Source organism: Aythya ferina, assembly GCF_964211825.1.
Source record: "Aythya ferina genome assembly, chromosome: 4".
Classification (NCBI taxonomy): domain Eukaryota; kingdom Metazoa; phylum Chordata; class Aves; order Anseriformes; family Anatidae; genus Aythya; species Aythya ferina.
The window spans coordinates 2,107,827-2,119,389 of NC_140300.1; the positions used below are offsets into that span (position 1 = coordinate 2,107,827).

At 40.7% G+C, this 11,563-nt stretch overlaps 1 protein-coding gene across 1 annotated transcript in view; it reads left to right on the top strand.

The window, feature by feature from the left end:
* ALMS1 (ALMS1 centrosome and basal body associated protein) overlaps positions 1 to 11,316 on the top strand; it is a 70,156-nt gene extending 58,840 nt beyond the window's left edge. The window contains exons 16-19 of the mRNA XM_084517731.1: positions 631 to 814; positions 1,021 to 1,084; positions 4,849 to 4,948; positions 10,404 to 11,316. Coding sequence (XP_084373857.1) covers positions 631 to 814; positions 1,021 to 1,084; positions 4,849 to 4,948; positions 10,404 to 10,448 — 393 coding nt within the window. The 3' untranslated portion in view covers positions 10,449 to 11,316. The remainder of the gene's footprint in view (positions 1 to 630; positions 815 to 1,020; positions 1,085 to 4,848; positions 4,949 to 10,403) is intronic.
* The last annotated feature ends 247 nt before the right edge of the window (positions 11,317 to 11,563 follow it).

Genomic DNA, 11,563 nt, shown 5'->3' on the forward strand with positions numbered 1-11,563 from the left:
AATATCTGGGAAAACACAGGTAATAGCATACAGATATACTTTTGAAGAAGATCATCCATAAAAAGTGAAAACTAAATTGGCAAATGCTAATGCAGGTGCACTTCCGAAGTTTATTTAAGTTCGATTGCATCTATTCCTGTGTTCAGGGACTTCCCTGTGATGGAAACTGAAGCGTGGCAAATAGGGCTATCAGGAGATACTAAACAAAAATACAACAACAAAAAAGAAAATTCCATTTTTGATCAAAAATGAAGTTCTAATGTTGATGTGCCCATTAATTTCTAGCAAGGGAGACTATAATAAGTTATGTCATCTTCTACAGGCTAAACTTTGTATGAACCTTGCTATGCTTTTTTCAGAAGAGGTTTGTGTCCTTTTTGCTAATTTTTTAGGCATTATTTTTTCCTTCCAGCTTGTTAGTTTCCTTATTGTTGACAAATTGTGTGTTAAACAAGGTCTCTGAGGATCTACCAAGCACTAGGGATGCGTGATTTTGTACGTTATACCAAATATTGCTTTGGGATTACTTTTCCCCATGTTTTGGTAATGAATTAGATATTTTGTTATTCTCTTCCAGCTGTGGGGAGTCTGTCTGACCACTTTAGATTTTATTTTGTCATCCCATCATAGGAGGCTCTTGCAGTGCATCGCCCTGATTTCATCTCTCGCTCTGGCGAGCGTGTGAAGCACCTGAAACTTGTAATGGAGGAAAGGAGGATACAGAGCGTGCTGCAGTCTGAACGTGAAGAGCTATTTAATCCTCCAGAGAAAAGGAAGGGCTACAGGAATGCAAGTCACATGCTGTCTGACAGAGGTACCTTTGTGGTTCTGCTCCTGGTATTCTATAGGAATGAATTAATTTACCCATTGTTCTTAAGGATGTGTGTATTTTTAATAAAAGTATTACAATTTTTTATGTTATCTGTAAAAAATCCAAAAAGGAGTAAGAAGGATGTAACAGAATGCTTTGTGATAAGCAGACTTGTTCACTGTGCTCTTATCCTAAAACTTTCTATTTAGGCTACCTGGTTAAAGAAAAGAGAAAAACAATTCCGAAGAGTGAAATGGTTCAAAGATCTAAACGGTAAGGTGAAGAAACTTTTGTTTCAGATAGATAAGTGCCCTGAATAAATGAGTAGGAAAGATGGATGAATTGTATCTGCAAGAAAAAAAAAAGGGATTTGGTGATAACTCATCTCTTCCTGTGCAAGATGTAGGGACTTTATGAGAGTGAGAAAGCACCTATTCATAAAATCCTCCAAATGACATCATTTTGGAAAAAATGTTTCTTGTAAATTGAGTATTCTGCTGCAGTATCTGCGGTCCAAACACCACAGCAAACTGTCCAAGTATTGGATTCCCAAAGAGATGAAATGTAGGGTGCAGGCTAATGGAGTGTCCGTATAGTTTTAAACATTAGCAAACTAGGTAATTGGGGCAGGAAGTGAGGTACCATTTCACCAAATGGAGGTAGCTTTGTGGAAGAAATAATTATCCACAAAGGAATAATGAGGATTTTACCCTTGTAAAAAAAAAAAAAAAAACAAAAAAAAACAAAAAAAACCACCTTGTGATAGATTTTGTCTTATGTTTGATTCAAGTACTTCATAGCTAAATGCACAACACACTAATGGTGTATTAAACATTTGTAATACTTGTTGCCATAGAGAGAATATGCAAGGATTTAACTAAAAAATGGTGTTTTATTCCATCTGGATTCTGAAATGATAGAGATACAGGAGGAGGTGGTGGAAAAGTACCACCTGAGAAACAGCAGAAATACTTAAACATAAATCAGTAACTCATGAAGCTGTCTCTGATGGTGTAAGTGCTTTGTTGCACCAAATGCAAGTGCTACATGAAGGGAAAGGTTTGTGCTATGGACAGTATTTGGGGTCAGAACTGTCTATTTGGGATCCTTTTTATCAGTAGCAATGGGGAGGAACACACCTCAGCAGTTTTTTGGGAGGACCAGCCAGTATGCCTGAGAGTAGCTCTGGAGCATCTGGAGACCTCTGCAGGCTGGAAAGGGCCAAGATCAACAGCAAGAAGCATCAAATGTCTCCTGGGGACACAGCAACCCCATCAGGGTATCGGCAGCCCCTGAGGACTGGCTGCTCGTGCAGTGGCCCCTCAGAAAAGGGCTTTGTGGCCTGGTGGATGGCAAACTGAATGCAGTTGTGCTCCTGCAGTGATGAAGGGTAGCCACACTGTGGGTTTCGTACAGGTGAGGAGAAGCAAATATTTCCTTTGGTTCGTACTCATGGGACCACAACTGGATCCTGTGACCTGTTCTGGGCATTATTAACCAAGTGGCCTGAGCCTGCTGGAGGCCAGCAAGACAGATGGGGCTGGAACGTGTGCGAAGAGAAACTGGGGAGGGGAAGGCTGGAGGTGGGGATGTGGCAGTGGTGTTCCCCTGCCAGAAAAGGGGAGTTGAGAGAAGGCAGAAGAAAGGCTCCTCTTGAAGGTGTATGATGATGGGACAAGTGGCAGTGGTGATGTGTTACATGTAAGAAGAGAGACAAGAAAATGAGTTTCTCACAAAGATAGATGGTTATGAAATGCTGGACCAGGGACCCACAGAGATGGTACAGTCTCCATCACTGGAAGCAGTCAGAAGTTGGCAGGATGAGGCCGGAGCAACTTGATCTAGCCTTGAAGTTAGTCCTGCCTTGAGGAAAAGGTGGACTAGGTGACCTCCAGAGATCCTTTCCAGCCTAAATCACATAGTGAATCTGCAAGCTATCCACTGGAATGCATAATATATATAATAAACCCTGTGATATATATGTTAGGAGACAAAAAAAAAAAAAAAAAAAAAAAAAAGGTGTGTTATTTAAATAGCCTTTGGCATTTAACAGTATTTTTAGGGCATTAGTTAAAAGGTGACAGAAGTGGTAAATATGCCAGCTCCCCCAGGAATGTGCCTCCATGTTTTAGTGGAAACGGATTTGGATTCAGGTCACTTGGACTGTGTAATCAGCATATCTGAACTCACGTATTTTTCAGAAACTCTGATTTCATAATACCGAAGTCAGCAGGATTTCTATGGAGACTGATTCAGGCAGTCGCACTCGGTGACATTTTTTTGTTCTTACTGCTGTCATACTCCAGCTCTCAGTTGGATCTGAGAAGTAATTTATTCTGTACCATTCTTCTGAAATCCACACCTATAATGAGTACAGAAGCTCTTGCTTTCTCTCTGCAAGGGTATAAATGGAATTTCTCATGGTAAATTAGCTAGAGCTAATGAAAACCATTTTCAAGGAGTTTACCTACAATTCTGATTTGTCCGTTTCCTGCTCTAAGTATCTTTGTGGTGGGGTGAATCAGTGTGTGGTAAACCTTGATCTTCCATTGAGGGGAGCCCTAGAATGGTGAAGCCATTAGCGAATGGTGAGTTGGTAGTAAAACAAAACCCCAAACCCCCCGCTCCGGTAGCACTTCTATAGACCTAGCACCCTCTGCTGCCTATCAGCAAAGCATCAGAGATGGAAAATAAGCATCCAAATATGGTTTACTTCCTCTATTCTGTAGCAGCATTGTGGGTAGTGACATTTTTAGAAAGATGGCCTTAAGAGCAGCTGCAGACAGAATAGGAGAATAGAAATACATGCAAAGAGGTAGGTCATGGAAACAATTCCTTTATTTTCTTCATTATTTTTCGAATCTAATAGCAGTTGTCTTTATAGATGCAATATTAAGTGGCCTGTTTAGGAATTTCCTGGTGTTGGATTTGTATTTCCGTGCCTTCAGAGAACACAAGCTCAGCAGTTCAACTGTGATGGATTGGTACACACACACTGGTGTAACACTTGTACAAACGAGTGTGCCTCTCCCTAGCTGATACTGGGGAATTAAGACATAGAAGTCAGTTCCAATCAAAATTTTGCATATGATTCCTTGCTTTGTTGATTCTGCCTACTTGGTTATCTTTCACTTTCATTTTAGTTTGTTTTCCTGACAACTTGTAATCCTTCTGTCCTTTGAAACATGGAAGTAACACCTGAGTCTTACTGACTAAATGGCAAGTCAATGCAAGTTGACTTTGCCTCCATCACTTCTTTCACTGTTTTGAAGAATTACTTATTTTCCTGCTGGAGTTAGGACCAAGACAACTGTGAAAGATGCCCCTCCTCCCTGCCTGCTGGTGGGCTGTATTGATTTGCAGTGTTCAGAATGGAATGGGTTGAAGCACTTGCAGATAATAGGAGTTGAAGGCATAGATGCGTTTAAAATATTCAAAGGGAACAGTAATTATGGAAAGTTGTTATCATATTGACGTAAGAATGAAGCAGTCTCTTAAAAAGTGTACCCTTGCAGTATTGTAACTCTTTTTTTCTTCCTTTCCTCCTCCTATTGCTGATTATCAAGTCAGTATGTTAAGGAAGGAGTTATAGTATCTGTCTTGCCTTAAATATAATGGGACTGGAATTTTGAACACGGTTCATTTTCACGTCCCATAGACTGTAATCTTTTTGAAGCTGCATGGTTCCTGGCAACCACTGTCATGGAATGAGTAAAGCCCTATGATCTTAAAGGAAGATATGGGGGAGGCAGTGTCAGCAGTGCTCTGCCACCTTAGCAATTAGGTCCCTTCTTTAGATGGCACCATATAAACCAGCCTAGAACAGCGCACTGACTCTGGGGTGAGCATCAGGCACCTTCATTTTTTTTTTATTTCAGAGCTTATTTTCCACGTGTGACACTAGTAAACCCCCAAATACAATTCTGACAGGCCAGTAGCCTTTAACAGAATGTGAAGATAAAAATGAGAATGGTTTTTATTTCGATAAATTCCTTCCTGCCAAGTCACTATTTTTGACTTTTTGTATTTACACTAAGGATCTATGAGCAGCTGCCAGAGGTGCAGAAGAAGCGAGAGGAAGAGAAGCGAAAATTGGAATACAACTCGTACCGCCTGAAAGCACAGCTTTACAAGATGGTAGGTGTTCTGGTCAAGTGTTTTACATTGGAACCTGTTAGATTTTTTTTTTCCCTTGACGTCACAAGCTTTATAGTAATACTGAGTGCTAATTCTGTGGTATTATTTTGCAGATGCTAGGTGATTAGGATAATCAGGGTCAGAGAAGTCAAGCTTATAAAAACATGGAACAAAAAAAAAAAACAAAACAAAAAAAAAAACAAAAAAAAAACACACACAAAAAAAACAACCAAACAAAAAAAAAAAACCAACAAAAAACAAAACAAACAAAACACAAACAAACAAAAAAACCCACCAAACATCTAACCTGGAAATCTTCCAGTACCTACATGCTGTGTAGGGGAGGGAAAAAAAAACACAAGGAAGCATAGTCCCATGTAAGCAGCACACAAAAAAGGCCATGTGCAGAGTCTTGAGGGCAGACCAAGGTGGGCTGTGGAACATATCCAAACGAGATACTCCATAAATAAGCTCCTGGAATTGAAGGCTGCTGTTGTAGCTCTTGTGCATCCTTGCTGTAGATGACTTTAGCATACAATATTCACAGATAGCTTTGTAGCCGTGTTTAAAAAAGCCTGGAGCTGTTGTTCCTAACTTTTCTCCAGTGGAGAATTGGCAGTCCTGCTGGTGATTAAATTTGAAGGCAGTGGATTTCACAATTAAATGTCTGTTCAGCTGATAGTATGGTCTTAGTGCTCTGGCACTGATCAGCCTAGGATCTCTGCTCTGTCTGGCAAGCTGTGGAATAAACTGGTATCCCCAAGTGTGGGTGTGACTAGCTTTGAACCTCAAACACTGACCAGCAGTTTATGAACAGTTCCTGTGCTGTGGTCACACCATACAACCAGCAGCAGGTCACAGGTGAGGACTCCAGGATTTTGGTGAGAAGGAGGAGAAGGAATCTGTGGGGACGGTTTGGCTGGGTTACTCTAGGGCTCTGCTGAATCCTGCTTTGTTCTGCCATGAAGTGGAGAGATCCCTGCAGGGAGCTGCTTCTGTCCTAGCCAGCAATTGCTGCTAGAACTCTTCCTCCCTGGCTGTCCAAGTTTTTTAACAAGTGTTTTATGTGTTAAGCTCAGGTTTTATTAACGAAAGACTGAAGAGTGTGCTAGAGACTCCTAGGTTAATCACAATGAGTAACAAGGAGAAGTTTTCTGTCCCTCTCTCCTCCTGTATGCACACATCTTATCTTGTATTTCTGTGTAGCAAAGCTTATCAATTTATATACAGCGAGTGATGTGATAAAACAGAGGAGGCTAATCAGTCCCTTCTGTGAAGCACATCTCTCAGGCTGACCAGTATATTCCTTTTTGAGCTGTTTCAGCCACCCAAACGTTTTTTTGTTAAGACAATAAAAGCTAAAAGATGGGAAACAACAGTCTACTACAAACAGTGAGGTTTTAACCTGACTCACCTTCTTGCTTCCTAACCCATGTACCAATAAATGCAGCCTTCTGCAGAACTCAGGAAGCAGGCAATGAAATGTAGAGGCCTCACTGGTTTAAGGCCATGCATTTAAAATGAAAACTGATTTATTTTTTCTGGATCTTATGCTTACACTTCAGTTCTTAGCATTGCAACTCTTTTCTGGCTGAGTTGTTTTCCCAGAGCTGGAATAATAGTTATTTGTCAGGAACAGCAGTGGTTGGATTTTAAAAGCGAGGGCGTGTAACGTGGCGTATTACCCAGAATACCTTCCTAATCTGGTTTTGGGTGCTTATGCCTAGAATTACTTCAATTTGCTGTTATGCTTTTACACTGTATATTCACAACATATTTTTGCACTAGTCTGAGAACCTCGGATGCCAGTACAGTAAGGTCTCAGAGTTGATGATTGTTGGCAGTAACTCACTTGAAGCAGTGTAATCAGCTGGAAGAAGAGGGAATCATATTGAAAGTTTTGTGTACAAGTGTTGTTTTGATTGCAAGAGGATGGTGATTCATTGCAGTAAATACTGTAATCTTTTGTCTTCCTTGATGATGCAGAATAGCTGTAGTGAGTAGCTGTAAATACAGTGAATAAGTTTGTTTAGAATTTTGGTAATGTGCTGCTGAGAGCATCAGTTTCTAAAGCAGATCCGATTGTGTGTCGGGGAAAAAAAAGAACTACAGATTTTGTGGAATGGCTCCAAAGATGACACAGAATATTAGGAGGAGAAAACTGTTTTGTTATGCTGGTACAAAAGCTAGACTATAAAACATACGTAATCACGTAATCTAGGGTTTTATCATTTAAATGATCTGTCACAGTATCCAAACTAGCCTGAGCATCTCTTACAGTGACAAGTTTGTGAACTGCTGATGATGCAGATCAGTGCTCTAGAATAAACCTGGCTTTAAGTTAATTGCAGTTTTCTGGAGGATATCTGTTGCCCCCTGCTAGGTTTGTATAAGGCCTTGTTCTATCCAAAATCAATTGGCATGCATCTAGAGACAAAGTTTGGGAAGGGAGAGGGGCTAGATAGTCAAGTGCCCTACTCAAGGCTGTGTTTGGGTCAGTGGCAAAGCCGGGCATGATGCCTGTATTCTCTGACTCCAGGTCAGTGTTTATGGCATGACTTGTCCCTAATGAATCTTCACTGTCCTTCTCTCTTTGGATTTTGACAGGCTAGCACTGGACGTCTTGGTGGGGAAGGATGTACTCGTGCCACAGTTCAGGGTGCAGCTCAGTAGGTTACCACCAAACATTAATAGCTGGCAGAGGAGCACTAATGAAACAGCTGGGAAGGAAGGGGATGTCTTACCTTCTTCTCTAGTTTTTACTCAGTAAATGAGAATTTGAGCATTCTCCAACCACCTGTGGATTTATTACTCATTATTATCAGAACAAAGAGTACTTACACCCTAAGTTTATTACATATCAGCCACGATGTAATATGGCTCTGGGACTCTTCCTGGACATGTAAGAAGCAAAATTTAAGTGTGCACCTCACTGATTGCAGTGCAGGTGGCTCTGAGGATGTGGTTAGCTGCCAGTACCCACGTGCAGGCTGTTTCTGCCATGCATTGAGGGCTCACAGGTCAAGGATGTTTAATGTCTGGGAAGGGAAGCAGTGAATTAAATGTGTGCACACACGCTCATCCTTATGTACATGACCATGGACAAGTGTTTGCCAGTATCATTTGCGAATGAAACCCTCAAAGCAGCATTTAGAGGTATGTTGGGTATAAGTGCATGTTGATATAATTTGTGTCAGCGCTTCAGAAGGAAAAATGCACCCCAGCTTCTTCAGAATGCATCCCAAGGAGAAAACACAGCTGTGTGTTTGCAGTGTGAACAATTGTGCGGAGCACACTGCTCCCTGGAGGCAGCATCTCTCTTCTCATCTGTAGGGAGCAGATGATGATGAACTTAAATTAGTGCACAGGTTACAGGGTGGGGGTGAAACGGAGTTTATGGGGCTCAAAACAGGGTCCAAAATTAACAAATATATCTGACCAAAATCCACTTTTGTAAAGTACAAATATTCATACAGGACAGCTGAGAAGCAAGGGCTGGCAGTGCTTGTTCTGAGTTGTTCCTATGCTGCTGTAGCGGTGTGGTGAGAAGGAAAGAGAACAAACTAAGTTTTGTTATTACTAAATTAGAAGGGGATCCTGGTATAACTGCAAACATCAACATTCATGTGCTAGAAGGCAGCTGAGAGGGCTGTGCAGTCTGCCTGAACTTTTGGAATTGTTAAATTCTTAACTTTGCTATCTGAAAAGTTATTTTTATCACAGCATATGCATGGGTCTGGGCTGATGTTCTGTCCCTTCTCTATTTTTACTTTCAAATAGAGCATAAAATTACACTAGTTAGATAAGGGAATGGTGCAAGCCCTTTAATACTTAAAACTACAGTTGAGACAGACTTCTGATCTGATGGCAGCATAAATCATAAGGAACTTTTCCAACCCTAGTCACGTCAAATTGAATTTATTTATTTTTGAATTTAGCAGATATGAATTTATTCTGTTACTGATGCTCTTCTGTTAGATGCAATTAGTGTTATTTTTGTAAATACGAAGCAGGAGAGAAACCTTCATAAAGGAAATAGCAAAGTTATCAAGCTACATACTTCCCTCTAGCTTTTTTATTTTTTATAAAGTATTAGTATTTAGGAGTACTGAAGTTTTTTGTGTGTTTATGACATTTTTTTAGAGCCTATGCAGGACAGGGACCACAAGGTGTCGCTACCTCAAAGGAAACAGCGCTCATTTCTAGAGGTGTAAAAATGAATTGCACTTTGCTGCTGCTTTACAAGATTCTCTACTGTTTGTTTTTCGTCCCCTTGGCTACGTTTTCTCTTGACAGCCTCATGGTTTTCTTCTTAGTCTGTTTCATAGCCACTTCCAGGAAGTAGAGCAAAGAGGGGAGATAGCATCTCATCGCTCGCTGGGGTTGCTTATTAAATTGCAAGCTGGTCTGTGCGCTGAAAGGTGTGCTCAGAGGCTGTGTGAGGATGGCTTTCAAGTCCTGAGGCTTCATGAAGTTCCTGGGGCCATTCCAACACTCAGATTTGTGCCAGCAGCTTTGCATTTTGTACGTATAAATACACCTCTATGTAACGTAAAAGGTCACATTAGGGGATGCCCTTATCATTCCCTATTTGTAAGACACCTCAAGCTCTTCATCTCACACTGCTGTAAAGCCTCACAAATATTTGCCATGCTTCAGAACACCAGCAGCGTGCTGGCTGAGCTAGCAGAGCGACGTTTCAGTACCTGAATTGCCCCTTGTAAGAGCGGGTCATGCTAGCAGGTGCTTGGAGAAGAGCAGTGTAAGGGAGCCAGCACCCATAGTGCTCCTCTGAGGTGCTTTAACCATCTTGTGTGATGTCCAAGGGGCTTTGAGGCATCTTTGATATACTTAGTGAAGGCTTTTTCCTTCGTGAACTTGCCTACTTGTGGTTTTTCTTGGGTCTGTCACTGACACCACCTTTCTACCTACTTCAGGCTTTCTCAGAATCACGTAGACGTTCACTTGCTCATCGCTTCCTCTTCAGATACGGCTCATCCCTCCCACCATGGTGAAAAGTCTTAATTTCTTCAGTGGTTTCTTGTAGAAAATGCAATTTCTGTGTCTTCCACTATCCTTGTCACCCTTCCCTGTAATTCTCCTACTTCTTCTTCCTTCTGTGTCCTTTCAGTGAGCTCAGGGAACGAGAGGCTCGTGTGAAGCCCAGAGCTTTGCCTTCAAAACCTGAAAAGAGACTGCGGAAACTCTATCAGCTAATGTCAAGATGTGCTCTGACTCTTCATACTTGTTTCCAACAATTTCCACAGCAGTCAGCACAGGGATGTCCTGCTGGTTTTTGTATTGATGAGTGTGAAGCAGCGAGGCTGCTGTAGCTGTCCTAAAACCTGTGAACAGTCATTTCTTAGAGTCGCGTATATAAGCTGTGCTCATGCTTGGTGTTTTTAATTTTTAGAGGGATAATACTGGTCTCTACCCCTTTGTTTTTATCTTTCAGAAAATCACCAACCGTGTCTTAGGGAGGAAGGTGCCTTGGAACTGATAAGGATCTTCTCTTCAAATGAAAGCGCGTTGTGCCTAGTAAACTCTGCAGCGTCTTCCTCTGTAAAGGAGATTGTGAAGTGAAATAGATAACGCAGTAAATATCATGCAATGTATGTTTTGTGGCATTCGGTGATGTCTTTTTGTGCTAATAGAGTCTTGCCATATTTTTTAAGATATTAAAGGATCAGTGGTGCGAAGTGAATGACAGATTTTTAAATAAGTGGCTGTTGCTTGTAGTGCTGTTATGGACTTCCAAAATACTTTTTTGGCAGTACTTGGTCCACGATATATTTATAACTACTTGATTGAAATAGGAGTTTTATATAAATTAAATACTTTTTAACTGAGATTTTTATTATTTTTTTAGTTTCCTATTTCATTGTAGAAAACCTGTTTGTAATTGTTTTGTACTGGAAAAAAAATATTAAATAACATCAGGTGAACTTGTAGCAGCTATTGCAGCAATCATGAAATGTATTTTCATTGTCCTTATGGACAAAATGGAAAGAAACCGTGCTGTCATCACCACTGACTATCCACCAGGACAAGGACTCAGTTAAGAACTTAGTGCAACTGTGACAGCTGTTTAAGCTGGATATCATTAGTACCTGAAACTGAAGGTGTCATGACTACATTTACTTTTTGATTGGTTTGCTGTCTTCCTGTGTTAATAGGAGAATCTAATCAAAGAATTTTTATTATTATTATTATTTTATTTTTTTACTATTTTGAGATTTTTTAATGTTTGTCAGGGAGAGTCCCCTTCACTTCATTAGATGCTTTTATATTCACAGGATGCTTGGTTATGCACTTAATGAGCAACACAGTGGCAAAAGATGAAAAATAAAGATTGTGGTTCTTGGTGATAGGTGCCTGAAGTCTGTTTCATTGGCTCACCGCAGAGTAGATCTGGTGTGTACACAGGAAAAGTAGCCTGAGGAAACCTAAGTGTGCAAACGGTGGCTTTCTTTTTCATACACCTTTCTTTTTCATACACTTTTAAGCGTTCTGTACTTAAAATCTTTACAGCAATTTCATTCGAGGAACAACTGGAACAATAAATTCCTGCAGAGGGTGAGGCACAACGGAGACTTTTTGACCAGTCGTGTTCAC